General features: G+C 41.2%; 11 protein-coding genes and 3 non-coding genes across 14 annotated transcripts; 10 read left to right on the forward strand and 4 right to left on the reverse strand.

The window, feature by feature from the left end:
- The first annotated feature begins 300 nt into the window (after window positions 1-300).
- KLMA_R527 lies at window positions 301-393 on the forward strand. The gene is given in 2 exon segments: window positions 301-337; window positions 355-393. It is a non-coding gene; the product is annotated as a tRNA-Asn (tRNA).
- Window positions 394-906: 513 nt separating this feature from the next.
- AXL1 (Axl1p) lies at window positions 907-4440 on the forward strand (the record flags this gene model as incomplete). Its single annotated transcript, XM_022820454.1, has 1 exon — window positions 907-4440. The coding sequence occupies one exon, from the start codon at window positions 907-909 to the stop codon at window positions 4438-4440; it is 3534 nt and encodes a 1177-aa protein (XP_022676916.1).
- A 481-nt stretch (window positions 4441-4921) lies between these two features.
- KLMA_50458 (uncharacterized protein) lies at window positions 4922-6124 on the forward strand (the record flags this gene model as incomplete). Its single annotated transcript, XM_022820455.1, has 1 exon — window positions 4922-6124. The coding sequence occupies one exon, from the start codon at window positions 4922-4924 to the stop codon at window positions 6122-6124; it is 1203 nt and encodes a 400-aa protein (XP_022676917.1).
- A 415-nt stretch (window positions 6125-6539) lies between these two features.
- On the forward strand, window positions 6540-6610 carry KLMA_R528. Its single transcript has one exon. It is a non-coding gene; the product is annotated as a tRNA-Gly (tRNA).
- Window positions 6611-7006: 396 nt separating this feature from the next.
- On the forward strand, window positions 7007-7453 carry DUT1 (bifunctional dITP/dUTP diphosphatase; the record flags this gene model as incomplete). Its single annotated transcript, XM_022820456.1, has 1 exon — window positions 7007-7453. The coding sequence occupies one exon, from the start codon at window positions 7007-7009 to the stop codon at window positions 7451-7453; it is 447 nt and encodes a 148-aa protein (XP_022676918.1).
- A 420-nt stretch (window positions 7454-7873) lies between these two features.
- On the forward strand, window positions 7874-8056 carry SRB6 (Srb6p; the record flags this gene model as incomplete). The annotated part of the gene is made up of 1 exon (XM_022820457.1): window positions 7874-8056. The coding sequence occupies one exon, from the start codon at window positions 7874-7876 to the stop codon at window positions 8054-8056; it is 183 nt and encodes a 60-aa protein (XP_022676919.1).
- Window positions 8057-8342: 286 nt separating this feature from the next.
- DSN1 (MIND complex subunit DSN1) lies at window positions 8343-9986 on the forward strand (the record flags this gene model as incomplete). Its single annotated transcript, XM_022820458.1, has 1 exon — window positions 8343-9986. The coding sequence occupies one exon, from the start codon at window positions 8343-8345 to the stop codon at window positions 9984-9986; it is 1644 nt and encodes a 547-aa protein (XP_022676920.1).
- A 156-nt stretch (window positions 9987-10142) lies between these two features.
- Window positions 10143-10619, reverse strand: TRS20 (TRAPP subunit TRS20; the record flags this gene model as incomplete). Its single annotated transcript, XM_022820459.1, has 1 exon — window positions 10143-10619. One exon carries the CDS (start codon window positions 10617-10619, stop codon window positions 10143-10145), a length of 477 nt encoding a protein of 158 aa, XP_022676921.1.
- A 252-nt stretch (window positions 10620-10871) lies between these two features.
- On the forward strand, window positions 10872-10942 carry KLMA_R529. Its single transcript has one exon. It is a non-coding gene; the product is annotated as a tRNA-Gly (tRNA).
- A 606-nt stretch (window positions 10943-11548) lies between these two features.
- MTC4 (Mtc4p) lies at window positions 11549-13279 on the forward strand (the record flags this gene model as incomplete). The annotated part of the gene is made up of 1 exon (XM_022820460.1): window positions 11549-13279. The coding sequence occupies one exon, from the start codon at window positions 11549-11551 to the stop codon at window positions 13277-13279; it is 1731 nt and encodes a 576-aa protein (XP_022676922.1).
- Window positions 13280-13364: 85 nt separating this feature from the next.
- RCF3 (Rcf3p) lies at window positions 13365-13727 on the reverse strand (the record flags this gene model as incomplete). Its single annotated transcript, XM_022820461.1, has 1 exon — window positions 13365-13727. One exon carries the CDS (start codon window positions 13725-13727, stop codon window positions 13365-13367), a length of 363 nt encoding a protein of 120 aa, XP_022676923.1.
- Window positions 13728-14295: 568 nt separating this feature from the next.
- STS1 (Sts1p) lies at window positions 14296-15363 on the reverse strand (the record flags this gene model as incomplete). The annotated part of the gene is made up of 1 exon (XM_022820463.1): window positions 14296-15363. The coding sequence occupies one exon, from the start codon at window positions 15361-15363 to the stop codon at window positions 14296-14298; it is 1068 nt and encodes a 355-aa protein (XP_022676924.1).
- Window positions 15364-15887: 524 nt separating this feature from the next.
- SQT1 (Sqt1p) lies at window positions 15888-17180 on the forward strand (the record flags this gene model as incomplete). Its single annotated transcript, XM_022820464.1, has 1 exon — window positions 15888-17180. The coding sequence occupies one exon, from the start codon at window positions 15888-15890 to the stop codon at window positions 17178-17180; it is 1293 nt and encodes a 430-aa protein (XP_022676925.1).
- Window positions 17181-17317: 137 nt separating this feature from the next.
- RIB5 (riboflavin synthase) lies at window positions 17318-18031 on the reverse strand (the record flags this gene model as incomplete). Its single annotated transcript, XM_022820465.1, has 1 exon — window positions 17318-18031. The coding sequence occupies one exon, from the start codon at window positions 18029-18031 to the stop codon at window positions 17318-17320; it is 714 nt and encodes a 237-aa protein (XP_022676926.1).
- Window positions 18032-18060: the final 29 nt, after the last annotated feature.

Here is an 18060-nt window from a genome sequence, read left to right on the forward strand (position 1 = left end):
CAGTTACTACAGTTACTTATGTATATGTATTGTCGAGGCAAAGTCCGAGCTAGGTAGTTGAATAAGATATCAAAAAAAAAAAAAAAAAAAAAAAAAACACACACACACACAAACAGTGTAGTGAATATCTTGCAGCGTATGTGGATGCACTTGAAGATCTGGACTGAGTGTGTTGACTGTGTGTTGACTGTGTTGACTGTGTTGACTGCCTATGCTCAGATCCAATGCGTCTTTATACAACAAATTTAGCTCTGTCGCAACAATATGGTGTCAAGACAAAATCCAGAGAACAAGAAGTTCCTCTCGGTAGCCAAGTTGGTTTAAGGCGCCAGACTGTAATGTGATAATAAATTGTAATCTGGAGATCGGGCGTTCGACTCGCCCCCGGGAGACTTATCTTTTTTTCTTAAATTTAATTTTTTACTAAAAAAATAGTATAATATGTACCTTATTTTTTTTCTGTCTAGTGCCTACTACTGCATATTATTATAACGATCAAGCATATATAAAGTGTCAAACTATGCATAGATTGCCACATATGGCACTGTTTTCCGGATCAGTTCTGGTTCTAATTTGTTGCGACTTTCCACACTGCTTACGATCATCGTTCGTAGAGTATTTTATAAAAGCATTGCAGACTTCTTAAGAAATTACTACTTTCGGTAACTACAGTGAGAAATGCGATGAGCTAACCCCAGCTAGCCTCACAAACGTATAGAGATGCCTCACAAAATCAATTATACAACCCTAAAGAGAATTCTAAATTTGCTGTGACTACATGTATAAAAGTAGTAGCGACATTGGTATGCAAAATCCTGGCATTTGTATGTGTGAACAACCCAAACCCAAATCCAAATCCAATCCCAAACCAAAGTATACTACACGAACAAGAAGCAATAAAAGAAAATGAGCTCCACTGGCATTAAAAAGATCGATATACCGCTTTATACGCCCATTTCCAATTCAAATAGATCTCATCAGTACATCCAACTTGACAATGGTATAACAGCGCTGTTAATTTCGGATCCAAGTGAGCCACTTGCGTCGTTTTCCGCTTCAATCATGACAGGATCCCATAACGATCCAGACAATGTCCCAGGGCTTGCACATTTGTGCGAGCATATGATCATAGCTTCGGAATCAAAGAATTTTCCAAAGGCTACATATTACCATAATCTGTTAACGGAGTATAATGGGAATCAAAACGCATTTACCACTGGCGAACAAACCTGTTTCTACTTCGAGATCCCAAATTCGAACAATAAGACCGGAAAACCCATATTTGATGAGCTGGTGAAAGTGTTCGCAGATAAACTGAAATCTCCTCTATTTTCTGCTTCTGTCATCAACCAAGAGATACAAGCCATTGATAACGAACACAATAATAACAAGAACCTCAATTCGAAACTGTTGTACCATGCCATTAGAAAATTGGCCAACCCTAAATCCCAATTTTCCAGGTTTGGAACAGGAAACTCCCTCACCCTTGCCCAAGTACCCCTTGTGGGTAAGGCAAGTAGCCTGAAAAACATCTTGCAGAAATATTATACAGACCATTTTATTTCTGAAAACATCAATGTCGTTGTGCGCGGTTCACAATCAATACACTACTTGAGAAAACTGGTTCTGTCAAACTTTGGTGATTTTAGAAGTGGTACTAAGCTCCATAAAAGCATAGGAAACAGTAGTAATAGGCCCTTTCAGAAGCTTTTCGATAAATGGGACCCTATTTACTCTGAGCCTGTTTTCGAACACAAGAATTCTTCCGTACCCAATACCATATTCCTGCAGTCGTCTAAAGCTCCGTTACTTCGATTGGTATTTCCGGTGCCTTGCAAAGGAGGCTCGTTCTCTAGAAACGAAATAAACATATTTGCAAAAGTATGGTCTGATCTATTTGGCGATGAGAATGAGGGGTCGATTCATAGCCATCTGTGTGCTAAGAACTTGTTGAACAAGCATGTTTCTCAGGTATCCAAATTTACTGTTAACGATAAAGGTTTGGTTCTACATTTTGATTTGACAACTAAAGGCTGGGAATCTGGTGTCGACAGTATTCTGACACATCTATTCCGTGATTTTATTCCATATATTTTGAATTTGGACCCTGATATTATCGCTATTTATTTGAACGAATGGAATGCTATAAATATGTTGAAGTTTTTGTATCAGGATCTCGATAGCTCTACTATGGACAAATGCTCTGATCTTTGTGTAGAAATGGCTCAATGCGAAGAACCAAGCTTCATTCTAAATAATGGAATGACAGCTCCGTGCAATCACTTAGATTCGGGAATTGATAGCTACTATGAAAACACACCATCGCGTAATTGGTGGATACGATTGGCTATCAGGTTTCAATCTTTCATTAGAACATACATGAATTCTGAAAACTGTAAATATATACTTCTTGGGGAATTGAAGAAAAGTAAATCATTCCAAGAGGCTATGGGTCACAGTAAACAGAATTTCAGTATGTCTGTTGATGAATATTTTGGATTGGAATATGTGTTTCTTAGAACACCGACAAAATATAGTGCTCCCACGGCTCAAGAACTGGAACCAATTAATTTCCAGTTACCATGTTCCAAACAGTTTTTATTTGGTCTAGAGAGAAACCTAAGTGCTCTTAAACAGTCACTGTCTGCCGTATTGCAAAAATCACAACAATCATCTTTGTCTATGATAGCGAAATCTGAGCTTCTGGATACCCAACCAGAACTGCATAGAAAGAATGACAATTATGAATTATGGATCAAAAGAGAACACCTGTTGCAGTATAGTTCAAGATCGATTATAACTGTGGAGCTTATCAACATGAAATTGAGCGCCTCTGCGGAGAATACTATGAACCTTGAAATTCTAACCCAATTATTGTTTTTGTACATAAACGAAACCCTATATTCGTCAGAAAGAGTGGGGTATATGTATCAAATTGCGGCGAATAATAGGGGCGACGTGAGATTGGCGCTTACCATCAGCGGCTTCCCCCAGGGGGTTCTCAAGATATTACAGGTTATCATGGATAAGTTGGTAAGCATCTGTCAACCGACGTTTGAAATTTCAAAAGAAATGTTTAGAGCTAGTAGAGTAGCAGTTAGAAACAAATATGAAGAAGCTGCGAGGGCAAATTCTTGTACATTGGCCTCTCTTGGGGTTATTATACTACTTGAAAAGAATCTCACTACTCTGGAAGAGAGATTGGATGCGTTAGAAGAGATTACCTTGGAAAGTTTCAAGCAATTTAGCTCTAAGCTATGGATTCCCAAGTCAAACTATATGAACCTTTTCATCCAGGGAGACATATCGATATTGGACCCTGTAAACGAATATATGAATGGTGTAATTCATCATTTGGATAGTGGGATGACGACAGAAAAATTCCATTTAAAAGAACCTGAAACAATTAGACTGCCAAAGGGTAAGGACTACTATATCCAACTTTCTGGTTTCAAGGAAGATCCAACTAACAGCGTTGTATACTTCATTGAGACTGGAGATCGAAAAAGTCCTATAGATTACACCATGACAAGTCTACTGGAATTTTTCATGTCATTGACCCTCGTTCCGGATCTGAGGCATAAGAAGCAAATCGGTTACGTTGTCCTGGGTGGACTGCGATTATTAACAGATTCCTTGGGAATACACATATCTGTGATGTCAAACTTAGATCCAGAAACTATTGAAACCAAAATTGAAGAGTACTTGTACTACCTGGAACATGAGGTGCTCGATAAGATGACAGAGAAGGAGTTTCAGGAAACTATCCTGCAAAAGTACATCCAACTCATTAAATCGAACTCTCTAGACAAACTAATAAAAACTGCCGGCCCGGCAAACTTGATGGCCCAAATAGAGGGTAGCGTCCACAGCGGCAACTATCCAAGCACAATTCAGTCCCAAGGGTACACATTGGGGCACCACAAGAAACTAAAGGATGAAATCAGTTTCCGTACTTACAATTTCTCTACATCAACCGTAGACATCGCTTTGCTATCTCAATTAACACTAGCAAGTTGGAAACACTACTTCAATTCTAAAATATCCATATCATCGGAGCAAAGGCGTAAGCTCTCGGTGCGCTTCAAAACTTCGATGTCACAAACAGACGTCACTGCAAATATAATGACAATGCAACTCGACTATTTCTTAAAATCCAAGGGCTTTCACATCCAAAAAGAAGAACTGCAAGCCATCGTAACCCGAACTGGCGGCAAACCCGCCTCTCTTTTCAAAGAGTTATTCCACCACTTTAGAGCCCAGGGTCAGTCTCTTAAGCTCTGCACTCTTGTCCTAAAGGAAATTTGCAAGCAAATAATGGCCCTAACGTCAACCTCGACTGTTGCATCACCCACAAGCAGTAAGCAGCGAATCCCACTTCCCCTCTCTCTAGCAAAGACTGAAATAATTTCCGTTCAACAGTTCAAGCAAATCTGGTGATGGTGTGATGTTGATGCTTCTCATTCTCTCCTTCTATTCCCGAGGTTCCTCTGTCATCTCTTTTTAGTCACATGACTTCTTCGCCTCTTTTATTTTTAGCCGCGGTGCAGCTTCTTGAAAACATCAACACTTTTAAAGGATGATGAGGCAAAAGAAAGAGAGATGCCCGTAGTAATAGAGGATTCCGAAATGTGAGCAAGAAGTGCAAGGGTTGGCGAAGGGTAGTTTAATCTGTATTCCCCTATGGAATTCCACAGCTTTAGCCGAGATGCGAATGTTCGGGAACTCTCTTGTTCGAAAAAGGAATGTGCAGCCAACAGTGCTTAGTGTATAAATATATATATATATATATCTATATATAAGAAGGTATGTGTTGTAAAGTAAGGTAAGTTAAGACACCAAAGTGATATGGCAAAAAAAACACAGAAGACTGTAAACCAGTAAATTCACAACGCAATCAGGAGTTGTTAGGTGAAGAGATATGACGCTTAAACTTAAATTTGAGGCTGTTACTGACCCAGAGGTGATTCGATTCACACATATTGAGAATGGGTCGGTTTGGAGTTCGCGGTTTTTAAGCCAAGAGGAATATGCGGACCGTGAATGGGTGCTAGGGCAGAGTGATTTAGGTCAATTGCATCGTTCACAAGAGCACATTGACAAATACGATTCAAATGCTGTGTATTTGGGGCTCAAATACTTTGTTTTGAAGGATGTCTCGCTCCCTGAAACGTCAAAAACGTCTCAGATAGTGGCTAGTTGCGAGACCATGAACAGGACCGGTTGGGCCATGCTTCCTGGAGACAGCACCGGCCAGATTCATGAGGTTTTAGTGGCATGTATAGGAGGAGTTTTCACGCTCAAACATCATCGTGGGCGCGGATATGCGAGACGAATGATAGAGTTGTTGAACGAGTACTACGATTCCCTAGCGCAGAACAGTGAGGAGCCTTTCTTGAAGCACTTGGCTGTTCATTTGTATAGTGAAATTGGCGAGTACTATGCAAAAAATGGTTATGTGTCATACCATGTACCACTATATGAGTTGCACAACTTGGATGGGTTGCAAGAACACTATTGCGAGAAGTATTCGTGCGATAATGAGACTACTATTACTGCTAACGATATAAGATACTTGGGTTACGATGATTACGAAGATCTAGTGGAATTGCAGAAACAGCACTTCAAAAAACAGTTGCTACAGGCTCACGATGCATGTGGCGGTTCGCGGTTCATTTTTACAGTGCAGCCCTCACTCAAAATCTACAAGTGGTTTGAAGACCGTGATTTATTCTTGTATAAGAAATTCCGAGAAGAAAAGCCAACCAGGTTTGGCGCTGCACTAGCTGATGGCTCGCATATAGTATGGCATCATTCATGGACTTCGGGCACTTTGATCCTCTTGAAAGTGCAAATAATGGGCGAAGACCAAGAGAAGAAACTTGCTTTGTTATTAAAAGAATGCATACAGGAAGCAAGATCAAGCGATATAACTCATCTTGAATTCTGGCAGGATGAACTGCCTGGTGAAAAGTTTCCCATCTTTCATTCTACCATCCGTGCGCTTGAACCGGGCTCGAACTTGGAGAAGATTAACTCATCACTAAGTGCGGTTAGAGCTGCACAGGGTGAATTTAGGGGAGAGATTTTATGGCTAAACAACACAAAATTTTGCTGGTTCTAAACTTCCTATTGGTGATGTATATAAGTAGAGCTTAACTTAACTGTATTTAGAACTTTTTAGCAATCGATTTATGCTGCTATGCTTAAAACACTTTCCCTGTCACAACCTTAACATTATTAAGAGAATAATGATATTCGGGGTTAAAAGCTTTGGTCAAAGAACAAAATATGTATTTAAGAAGAAAAAGACAAACAGGTAGTGACCGATGTACTCATTACGTTAAGGCCAACACTTAGGAATAGTCACCTATAGAAAAGAAGGGATTAGTATTGTGTGAATATATATATGTGCATGGGATTACGTCCAGGTCATGGACAGTATTAAGTATAATAAGTGTTGGTTATTCTCTAACATGTGACTCTGAATAGCGTGGAACTAGGGCACTAGTAACCAAGAAGACATCAATAACTACTAAGCATCGGTGGTTTAGTGGTAAAATCCAACGTTGCCATCGTTGGGCCCCGGGTTCGATTCCCGGCCGATGCATTTCTTTTTGCCCCCAGTACAATGCTGACCTTTTTTTTGGTTGCTTCTTTGTTAATTAGAACTGATCGTCTCTGAATAAGCTATTATTCCTGCCTAAATTTCCCTTCCCCCCTACCATTCTTTTTGGCCAGCACTTCTATCTCCAACGTCTTGACCTTCTCTACCTCCCACAAGCCCTTGGCTACTATTCTCTTCCCTGTCTCCCATCTGAAAACGCGAAACTAAACGCGAAACCAAACGCGTTGCTTGTCGCATTGAAAATTCAGATCATATAAAATGTAAAGAAAAACCAGCAGCATCTCTACACACACACTTTCCAATCCTGCTACTAATTGATTTTAATCTTTAACTCCCACCTACTCCCACCCCACCACACCAAGCCTATCACAACATACAATGACTGAATCATTGAGCAACCGTCTACAAATTCAACTCCGCTCAGCAGACGCAAAAGTCCCAACTAAGGGCTCCAGCACAGCTGCTGGTTACGATATCTACGCATCTCAACCATGCGTTATCCCAGCTAGAGGCAGAGGCATCGCAAAAACTGACATATCATTCACTGTTCCAGTTGGAACCTACGGAAGAATCGCTCCAAGATCAGGTCTAGCGGTGAAACACGGCATACAAACAGGAGCAGGCGTGGTTGACAGAGACTACACTGGAGAAGTAGGTGTTGTGCTATTCAACCACTCCGATGAAGATTTCCAGATCAACAAAGGTGACCGTGTAGCACAGTTGATCTTAGAGAAGATCGTCGATGATGCAGAGATTGCAGTCGTAGAAACCCTACAACAAACCGAACGTGGTGCAGGTGGCTTTGGATCGACCGGCAAAAACTAGAACACTTGTACAAGACCAAGGACCCAGGACACAGGACCCTAGACCCAGGACCCTTTGTCCTAACCACCACTAAATCACGTGACTATAATGTATCTGTATAATTAATTATAATAAAAAAAAAAATGCCAGCCATACTGTACAAATGTGTATAGTAGTAATATTATGACGAATAAAAGTGCTAATGGTGTCAAGTTGACGGTTAAAGAGCAGGCCAAAACGACCCCATAACAGTGCTAAATGAGTAACCAGGTATTACTAGATAAACTAGATCGTACAACAGAAACCCTTTCGCACACGCTAGTGCAAATAGTGAAGCTTTCTGACCTGGAATTTGGTGGAAAAGACACAGAGCAGCCCAGAAGCAACTCCGGTCTTGTGACGGTATCGAGTGCAGGCGTGCAGATGACTAATAACTATACAATGCAACTAATAAAGGGGATACAGGATCTTTTGGTGATAACCAGGACTATAAGGGAGAAGTGGGTGTTGAGCCAGTTGCCGGAGAATGAAGAGTCGTCGATGTTTGAGAGTGAAGAGACGTTAGAAAACTGCAAAAATTTGATACAACAGGCAATGGATACACTTAGGGAAGACATTTCTTGATTATGCGACACTATAGGATAACGCCCGACACATCACAGATAGTGTTATTTTAGGTTGGCGGTGGTAGCAGTAGTCACCATGAATAATCACTTTACTTCATCATCATGTTATACGAATATATATATGTATAGGTTTTAAAGAATTCGATATGTAAACAAACGGATCTATTAGAGAATAACAATGTTCTAAAAGAACTAAAGGCGTCAAGAAACGGAAGGTCACGCAAGTGTTTAGAGTGGCCCTAGTACGATTAGGTTTGTAACAGACATTTTTAAAATTGTCTGTGATGGGAAGTCAGGGCTCAGAAAACTCTCGCGGTGACACATCATCGTCAAGAAGAATATTAAAGATGCATACGATTCCAACGGAAACGCCAGAACGTAAGACTAGGAGATCTGAGACGCAACAGAGTTTTGAAACAGATGATGAATTTCAGTTTAGACGACATAGTGCGAAGAAGTCGCAATTTGGGGACCGATTGCAGGAATTTCAGAACGTTAGGGATGCTAGAAGGGTGGAAAATTTCAACTCGTCTTTCCAGGCGGGAGCGGGGTCTCAGCTGCAATCACAGCCGCCTTCGCGAGAGAAAGGGATGGGAGGGGAGCCTATATCACAAGAGCAGCAGTTTCCACTGCCGTCTCAGCTGCCTCCTCAGGGTCAGATGTTTCCGTACCCAGCTCAAAGCCAGTTGCAATCACCTCACAGGATGATTCCAATGCCAATGGTTTACTATTACCCAGCGACAGCACAACAACAACAACAGCAACAGCAGCAACAGCAACAGAGACAACAGTATGCTATTTCACCCCAGGAATTGGGAATCAATTTTCAAGCAATGAACCAGTTTATGGATTCTCAGTATCATGAACAACAACCGCAGCATTATTATCCAAGTTTGATGCCGGCCCCATCCTTTTATCCTCCACAATCTGCAGAAGAAAAACTGCCGAATTCAGTCTACCAAAACAGACCATCATTACCACCAGAAGATGCTAGGGCGAAACGAAAATCTTTTATACTCCAAAGGGGACGAAGGCTCTCGTTGTTGAACCAAGAAAACCAGTTAAATGATATAATATCCCCACACAAAGATGTGCACGAGTCTGAATTTTACAGGTATATGAATAACTCTTTTGCGCAAGATTTGAAGATGAAACAGCTAATGAACTGGTGTCTCATACGAACTTTGAGGAAAACGGAACTTAAGAATGCCCAGCTCGAAAATAAATCTGAATCCAAAAAGATTGCTCTAACTATATTGAAGGATTTTGTACGAGATATTAGAAAGGGCAACCACGATATTGATTGGGAGTCCGAAGGCCCAGAACAAGAGCCAGATACAGAACGGGTGCTTGAAGATGAGGCTGAAATCAGTAACCTATTCAAGGATGACAACAATGTCGTCGTATCCCCAGATTTCAATTCATCACCAACGAAAACAAGGACTGAGGTCGAACTTGATACAGACGAGGAGGCAAAAACAAAACCAAAAACCAAGGGAAAGGGCGAAGTTTCTGTGAAATTCGCCAGAATACCCAATGAGAAGAATATACAAAACAAAGAAAGTGTTAAAATTTTGGAAAAAAAGATCAAAACGATCCAAGAAGAAGTGGAACAATGGTCAAGAGACCTTTCAAAAGTAAAACTACCCCACTATAAATTACCGGAGCCACAGACTGCGGTTGTAAAACTACCGGACAACTTACAGCTCACTGCGACGTCAAAGGAAGCTGTCCACCTTGATTTCCAAAAGCGTATCGACGGATTACAGGAAACCACACGCCTGTTGAGTGCCACCTCGAAGCTATTGGAACAGACAGCTTCTATGAAGCTCAAGAAACTCAACAACTGCATGGTCAGCAAAACCTCAACAGACAAGACCAGCACCAAGACGCTTTTGCGTGGATTAAGCAGATCCTTACTCCAGTGATGTCGACTGTACTAAATAATACCCCTAAGCATAAAAGGATGTAATGAAATAGTAATGAAAAAACAAGAAAACAAACAAACAAACCATAATTGCACCCGTATTAGAATCATTTCTTTATCACTTTATAACAACTCTATATATTTACAAACCTTCTTCCTATGTGAAAAGCTTCTTCGCCAGTACCCTTACCTTGGAATCAAAAGTTGGATTTGATATTGGATCGTTCACCTTATAGAACGGATTCATCAACGTCTTCAAATACAACTCATAAACTTCATAGTAGAACGTCTTTGTTGTTGGATCGTCCACCACGCCGTTACCATGCACCATTATGAACTTTATATTTCCGTATGTCAAAAACCCACTAACAACTAATCCATAAAAGCTGTCAATCTTCCCCAAGTACGAATTCTCTTGCATCGTGTGTCTTGACCTGAGAAACCCTCCTGTGTTTGTATTAACTTCTAAATTCGGCTGTCTCTGCCATTGTAGATACTCCATTATATCTAATGCCGAATGTACTATGTATGGATTGAGTTCTTTGATATCTGGTCTGAAACTGCTCTTGGCCGAAGTGAATTCCGCTTCATATACAGGGTTGTCATCGGTACCTATGATAGTAAAGTAGAACATTGTTGAAGAATTGGACTTCTCTGGCTGAGTGGAAAGTCGCAAATCTGATATCTGATTATATATTTACCTTACAAGTACGTGTACATGTAATATTGTCATATACATACCTGATAGAGAAGAAGTAAAAGCAGTGTTGATAATAGCCTATAAGGAAAAGCTGGGTAAAAAAAAAAAACCAAAATGTCCATCATGTGACTGAGAACTAAAGACTGGGTCCGTGCTTCACCACCAGACAACATCAATAACTACTAAGCATCGGTGGTTTAGTGGTAAAATCCAACGTTGCCATCGTTGGGCCCCGGGTTCGATTCCCGGCCGATGCATTCTTTTTGCACACACCCCAACCGAAAAACCTGATGTTTTTTTTGCCAAGCCTCTTTTTTTTTTGGTGGATAAAAAGAAACCGACACAGAACACGGCGCACAAACGGGATTCAATAATGGGGTTGGACCCTTGAATGCAACACAAATTACATTTAGTTCCTTGCCTCGAATAAAGAACCTCGAAATGTGTCCTGAATTGACCCCCAAACGACCCTAAGTGCCCGACAAGTGCCAACACACTACTCTCTAAGTGCACACACCCGCTGTTTCCACTGAATTTCCCCTCTCAAAGTCAGCCAAAGATCGTCCCTTCTCAAAACTACTACGCATTTTTCTAAGGAGAGGCAGTTCTCGAAGCATACTTTAATGCCACTACCCATTTTCATTTTCATTTTCATTTTATCATCATATATATAGAAAATGTGAGAGAAGCATCAGGTTTAAATAATATTAGGATATTTGATAGGTTTTATAAGGGAAGACAGAAGAATAAAGACCACTAGTGGACGGTTAGGGAGTTGAATTTGAGTCTGGGATAGAGATTTTGTTTGTTAGAGGTAGGAAACAAAAAAAGAAGTGTGAGGCTATAGGTGGTGGGTGAACATTATGTCCAAAGAGGTTGATGAAGATGAAGAGGTTATTCTTCGAGATGTTGCTCGAGAAGAGCGTTTGAAACGGATTACTGAGCTAATGCTTGAGTTGAAGAAAGGTATGATGGAGGATTTCCACATTGATTCGCATACGAGTGTTCCACAGGAGGAAAAAGGGGTTGGAAGGACGAAAATTAGCCGTCGTACAAGGGAGCAGGCAGATAAGGTACGAGTATATTTAGAGTTTTACTATACGTTGATCGAGAAGTACACGAAGCCTCCACCGGGGGAAGAGCATCGGGACGTTGACAATGTGTATAATCCGTTACAGGTGATTAGGAATCGTAAGATACGGAAGAAGTACGGGGATAAAACGAGAGATTTCCATTTAGCAAGGCCACCAGTGATAGCGATTAAGGATTTTTCGCATAGGAGTAGTAAGTTTCCGTGGTATGTGGACATCATGGAGAAGTCGAATGATATAGTGTGGAGGACAAACCATTGGGATGAGCTAAAACGGCCTGATGGATCGCTTTGGTTTGGAAAGAAACTCCATCGGCAGCATTCGCATCCACATATGCATCAACCGCCGCACCAGTTTTCTGGCCATTGGTCCAAGAATTCCGTGGTGAGTTCTGGATCGTCTGGCGAGAATTCGTATAACGAGGATATAAGCGCGGGCAATTCACGGTCGTTGCTATCGAGGTTTTCCAGGGGTGCTACTAGGAGACCAGAACCATTGGAAGGCTTTACACAGAACAACAACGATTCGAAGATTGTTGTACCGAAGATTATCTACCAGACACCAACGGAATACGGCAATGGGAAGACGGCAATAATCGATGTGCCTATTGATCCACTGAAAAAACCTGACGAAGAGCAGGACTCTAAGCCAGAGAGACTAGAGCCAGAGCTAGAACAGAATCAAGAAGATGAACAGTATCAAGAACAGTATCACGATCAAGGTGATCAGCTGGACGAGCAACAGCCTGATCACCTTGAACTCGAACAGCTACGTCAGCAACTTTCACTGCCGTCTCAAACTCAGTCCTTGCAACCGAAAAATTCACCCAAGAGATCAAACGGCTTGTACCCAACGCATTCAAGCACTTCATCCACTAAGCATTCTAAAGCAAATTCATTATCGTTGTCGCACAGCAACCAGCCTTCCTCTTCGGTAGATCTGCAGTCGTTTATCGTGGAAGAGAGTATAAGACGTAAGCTTTACGAGGATTACCGTTCTATCAAATGTTTAGAATGTTCGTGGGAAGTTTTAAGACGCAAGAGAGTCCTTACGGAATTGGCTGCTAAAAGGAGAATGAATGTCACTGCAAAGAAGCTAAGAGCAAACGTTAGAAGCTTGAAACACGAGATGAATCTAACTGAATCATTATTGGGCAGCTACGAAGCTGAACTTTCCACTGATGGTGTGTTGCTTTCTGAATTCAAAACTAAGTTCTTAAAAGACTACTCCAATAGAGTCAACTCGCTCATTTCGTTCAGTGATAGATTTTTATCGGATATCAACACAACGTTAACGCTAAGATTGAGGATACTTAAAGAAAATATAGACAAAGTTAGTTTGCTCAGTCACCAAAAGCGGGCTTGGAGGAAAGGGCTGTATAAAGCCTTAGAAGTGTTCATTGTTTCGTGCTTATGGTTCGTATGGCTGGTATTCTCCATCCTGCGCATCGTCCAAAACGGACTCATCATAGTATTTAAAATCGTAAAATGGGCATTATTTTAAAACCATCATCAAGACTAGTGTGTGTCCTCACATATATACACGTACACACTATTACATATATGTCTATAGAAAATTCATTTATGACTCATGGTTGCTTCGTGGTACTCAGAGATACTGCTTCTTCCTCTAAGAAGATTCCTCTTTCAGCAGCCTCATCCAATATTCTTTCTCTTCTCTTTAGCTCTTCCGCATAATATCTGTCCTGGAATCTGATCAATTGTTTATCAGCGTTAAAGACAATACCCATAGAAATCCACGAGCAGTGGTAGAAAACACGCACTTGCGTACGCACGTTACGATACGTGGTAGAAAATCTCCTCAATAGAAGACCTGTTACTATACCCACAGTCGCACCCTTCAAAGCACCAATACCCGATGCTATGAGGATCTCCTTTGTTAATTGCTTAACTGTAGCCGGATCATAATGAATAGGCTGTACTTGTCCCATATCAAATTAGTAATGCTATTGTGATTCCTTGTAGAACTCCTAGTGATCTTAAGCTCTACCTTTCTTTCTTTCTTTATAGATATCTGTAAGTTATTAGTAGTATTGCTTCTGAAAGCATATTTTATCGGGGATGATTTTATTTTATACCGTAAGAAATAAGTAACCATTGAGCCGAAAAGATTTGGAAAATAAGACAGGATGGATATATGTGATTTATGCAATTTTAGAGAGCTATATACGCGCTTTGAAGGCACGTACATACTAATATATCGTATTATATATATATTTGAGAGTGATTGAGTGTAAATTATTATAGTTATTAGGATTAGTATTATTGTTGAAATGATTACTTGAATCGGGGGGACTGCGTTTTTCCAGATAGAGTGGTCAGTATCATAACCAACCATTATTCGGGAGCAAATTTGATTCGACAAGTCCTCATTAAATGCTCTGTTTTTTCTTTCTATTGAGGTCTATGGTTGTTTGATGCTAAAGACGTTCCTCGCACGAAGGTGGAAAAAAAAAATAATATGGTAAAAGCAGCAGTAAGCGGACGACATGACTTAGGTCAGCTACTGATGTTTAGAAAGCCCATGGTAGATGGCTGGCTTTGTGATAGAGAATGACCGTTTTGCCCCACCAAAGCTCCGCTGTTCTTGATCGAGGCTATGAGTTGCAACGGTTTCTGAAGCTTATCATTGGACCGATGATTCAAGGTTCGTAATTCTGTTTCCCACTCCTCCAAGTTCGAAATCACGGACATGAAGGACAAGTCTGTGGATGCGAATTGTATACAACTGCACCAGATTTCCGATATTTGCTCGAAGCACATGTTTTTGTAATAGTTATTAGAAGCAGTTTCAAATTCGGGCAATTGGTTCAAAAGCTCCGTGCAGCATTTGAGGAACCTCAAAGATTGCACCACGTTATCCGATTGGGGTGGAATGCTGGACAAAAGGTAGTCAATGATGCAGTTCAAAAACTCCATAATGGACGCTTTCATACGGCCAAATGCATAATCGTTCAACGAACCGTCGGAGTTCTGGTTATATTTAGAATATGGGATATCCTCGTACACTTTTCTGAGTTTCTCCTCCAAAATCGTCATGTACTGCTCCATATTGAAGCTGAGCGACTGAACCTTACTTAGCAAAGCGTGCTGGATCTCTGGATGCTCCCTCACCAACGAGAGTAGCACTGATTGGAGCAGTTGTTTGTCCATAAGTTCGACAGACCTTGGGAATGGAAGTGGTTGCCCTTGAATGAAGTTCCGGTACGCAGGCTTCCTCTTGCTCACTCTATATCCAGATGCTGGAGCTCCAGCTCCAGCTCCAGCAGCAGCAGCCGGAGCAGCAGGCGTAACGGCCACTGACCCTTGCACATCTTCCTCAGTATACCGCCTCTTGCCTCTTGGCTTCGAAATTCGGTTAATAGAAACGCCTGTATTTCCATGCAAACTCGAATGCAGTTGCCCATGCGCAACTCCATTACCAGATGACGCACTGCTGCTGCTGCTAGCCATACCATTGGCAATGCCGCCACTTCTTTGCGAATTCCTGTTTCTCCCACTTACATCACTGTTTTCGTTGCAAACGCTGGGGCGAAACCCCCATTCAAACCCTACACTCTGACTCATGTAGTTTCTGTATTCAATATAGTATCTCTTGGCCTTCTGAATCCCTCAATAACAACCTTATTCCCTTTCCAGTTGTTGTTTGTAATAGTTAAGATGGCTCAATTTTAAAGAAGATTCATGGCTGGAAACGAAAAAGGTGGAAAGGTCCCCAAAAACTTCACATCGTATATAGTGACAAGATGCTTAATCTGACAATTTGGCTCACTTAGAAGCCTAATATGGGTGTGTAAAGGTGTAAATTTGAGACTCTGGGCACTGATATTATACATACGGATCTTGAAAGCTGTAAAGAAGACCGATACGGCCATATGTTTGTGTATTTATCTAGTATTTCCCTGTCGAAATGTTTCTTTTACAGCATTTTAAAGGTTTTTGACCTGAAAAATTTCTAGCTCATCGCATCTCATCTCATCATCTTCGAGTAATAGGAGAGGAAAGAAAAGGTGTTTTTGCAGCATCTTGCAGTGTTTCCGTTCGGTATTATTGTGCTGGAGTGGTAGAGAACCGGACAGACATAAGTAAATATGGATAATTCTGAAGTTTCTAACGTTGCAGAGCAACCTGAAGGTGAGTTCATTGGTGAAGAAGAGGTTGGTGAAGTTGTGGCTGTTGACAATGGGGACAATATGATGGATGTTGAAGCTGATGAGGATGAGGAAATGGGAGAAGGCGAGGAAGTTGGGGAGAGTCTTGAAATTGATATGTCCAACAATTCTAACGGATTTTTTGACAAGCATACAGACTCTATTTTCTGTATTGCACACCATCCTAGTTTGCCATTAGTCATGACTGGTGGTGCGGATAATGTGGCGAACTTGTGGACTTCACACTCGAAACCACCTAAGTTTGCTGGGTCTCTTCCTCACACGGAGTCTGTGATCAGTGGTGGGTTTACACCTGACGGGAAGTTCTTGATCACTGCTGATATGAACGGTAAGGTGTTTGTGTATAAGTCTATGAAAGGTGGTGCTCAGTGGAAGGTGTGCAGCGAGCTACAGGAAGTGGATGAGGTTGTTTGGTTGAAGTTGCATCCTGTTGTTTCTGGAGTGTTTGCGTTTGGGGGTGTTGATGGGTCAGTGTGGTGTTACCAGTTGAATAACGTTGACGGGTCATTGTCGCAGATTATGTCTGGTTTCTCTCACCAACAGGACTGTACGATGGGTGAGTTCATCAACGTTGAGGAAGGTGAAAACAACTTGACGTTGGTGACATGTTCGTTGGACAGCTCTATTGTGGCATGGAACTGCTACATGGGCCAGCCATTGTTCAAGATCACGCAAGCAGACGTCAAGGGTGTCGAGGCACCATGGGTTTCATTGTCTGCTGCTCCAATGGCCCTTACAAATAACACTCCGGTTATTGCTGCCGGTTCGAACAACGGATTGCTAGTTATCATCAACTGTACCAACGGAAGTGTGCTAAATTTGACCACAGTAATAGAATTGAAGCCGGAGCAAGACGAGTTGGATGCGTCCATCGAATCTATTGCATGGTCTCCTAAGCTTCCCTTGATGGCTATCGGGTTGGTGTGCGGTGATGTCTTACTATACGATACAAAGACTTGGAGAGTGAGGCACAAGTTCGAATTGGAGGACTCCGCTACCAAATTAGTTTTCGACAGCAATAACGGTCACAACTTGATTGCATCCTGCATTAACGGTAAAGTATATATCTTCGACGCTAGAACCGGTCAAGAAGTACACGTTTGTGTTGGTCACAACATGGGTGTCCTTGATTTCATCCTAATCGAGAACAACAAGAAGTTGATTACCGCTGGTGACGAAGGTGTCTCGCTAATTTTCGACCTACCTCAATAAAAGAACAACTTAATATTATCATTAACATGGGGGGCCAGCATCTTGGGAGTATAGACTAATAAAAAACACAGAAAAGAAGAAGAAGGTTATATATGTAATAATTATTTTATAAATCATTCATTCATTCATTCATCTAATTATTTACTTTTGCTGATGTATTCTGCCACTTTCTGTTCCACTAACTTCCCTACAAGCTGGGCTAAAGATGACTTAGGATTGGAAATCTGGGCTTCGAGATGCACATCGATCTGCTTCTCAATCACCTTACCGGTAACGTCAACCTCTACATTCACCAGATCGCCAATCTTTTTTAGCGGCATTACCACATGCTCCTGTGTGTGAGCAATCATAGCTATGTAAAATGTCCCATCGTCATCGATTTGTGTGACTGTCAAAGAAGTCCCATCCAAGGCTATGAAACCTTTCTCTACAATGAACTTGTTATAAGTGTCGTCCCTTAGCTTGAAACCAAACACAATAGAATTACCTTCAGGTCTCCTAGATGTAATAGTAGCCACAGAATCAACATGCCCTTGTACATAATGACCTCCAAATCTCACCTCTTGCGAAACAGCTCTTTCAAGATTGATCTTTGTTCCAACTTTCCAGCTAGCTATCTCAGTCCTGTTAATCGTTTCAGGAGAAATACCAACTTTAAAGCTATCAGAATCAAACTCAGTAACCGTCAAACATATACCATTACAAGCAATTGAATCTCCGATATGGCAATCGCCTAAAATTGGACTGGCATCTTTAATTGTAACTGATACTCCATTACCACCACTAACACTTTCATCCAACTCCTTATACTCAGCAACAGTACCAATATGCTCAACTATACCAGTAAACATCACTACTTAATAACCCACTAATGATTAGA

This window comes from Kluyveromyces marxianus, chromosome 5 (genome assembly GCF_001417885.1).
Source record: "Kluyveromyces marxianus DMKU3-1042 DNA, complete genome, chromosome 5".
Lineage (NCBI taxonomy): Eukaryota > Fungi > Ascomycota > Saccharomycetes > Saccharomycetales > Saccharomycetaceae > Kluyveromyces > Kluyveromyces marxianus.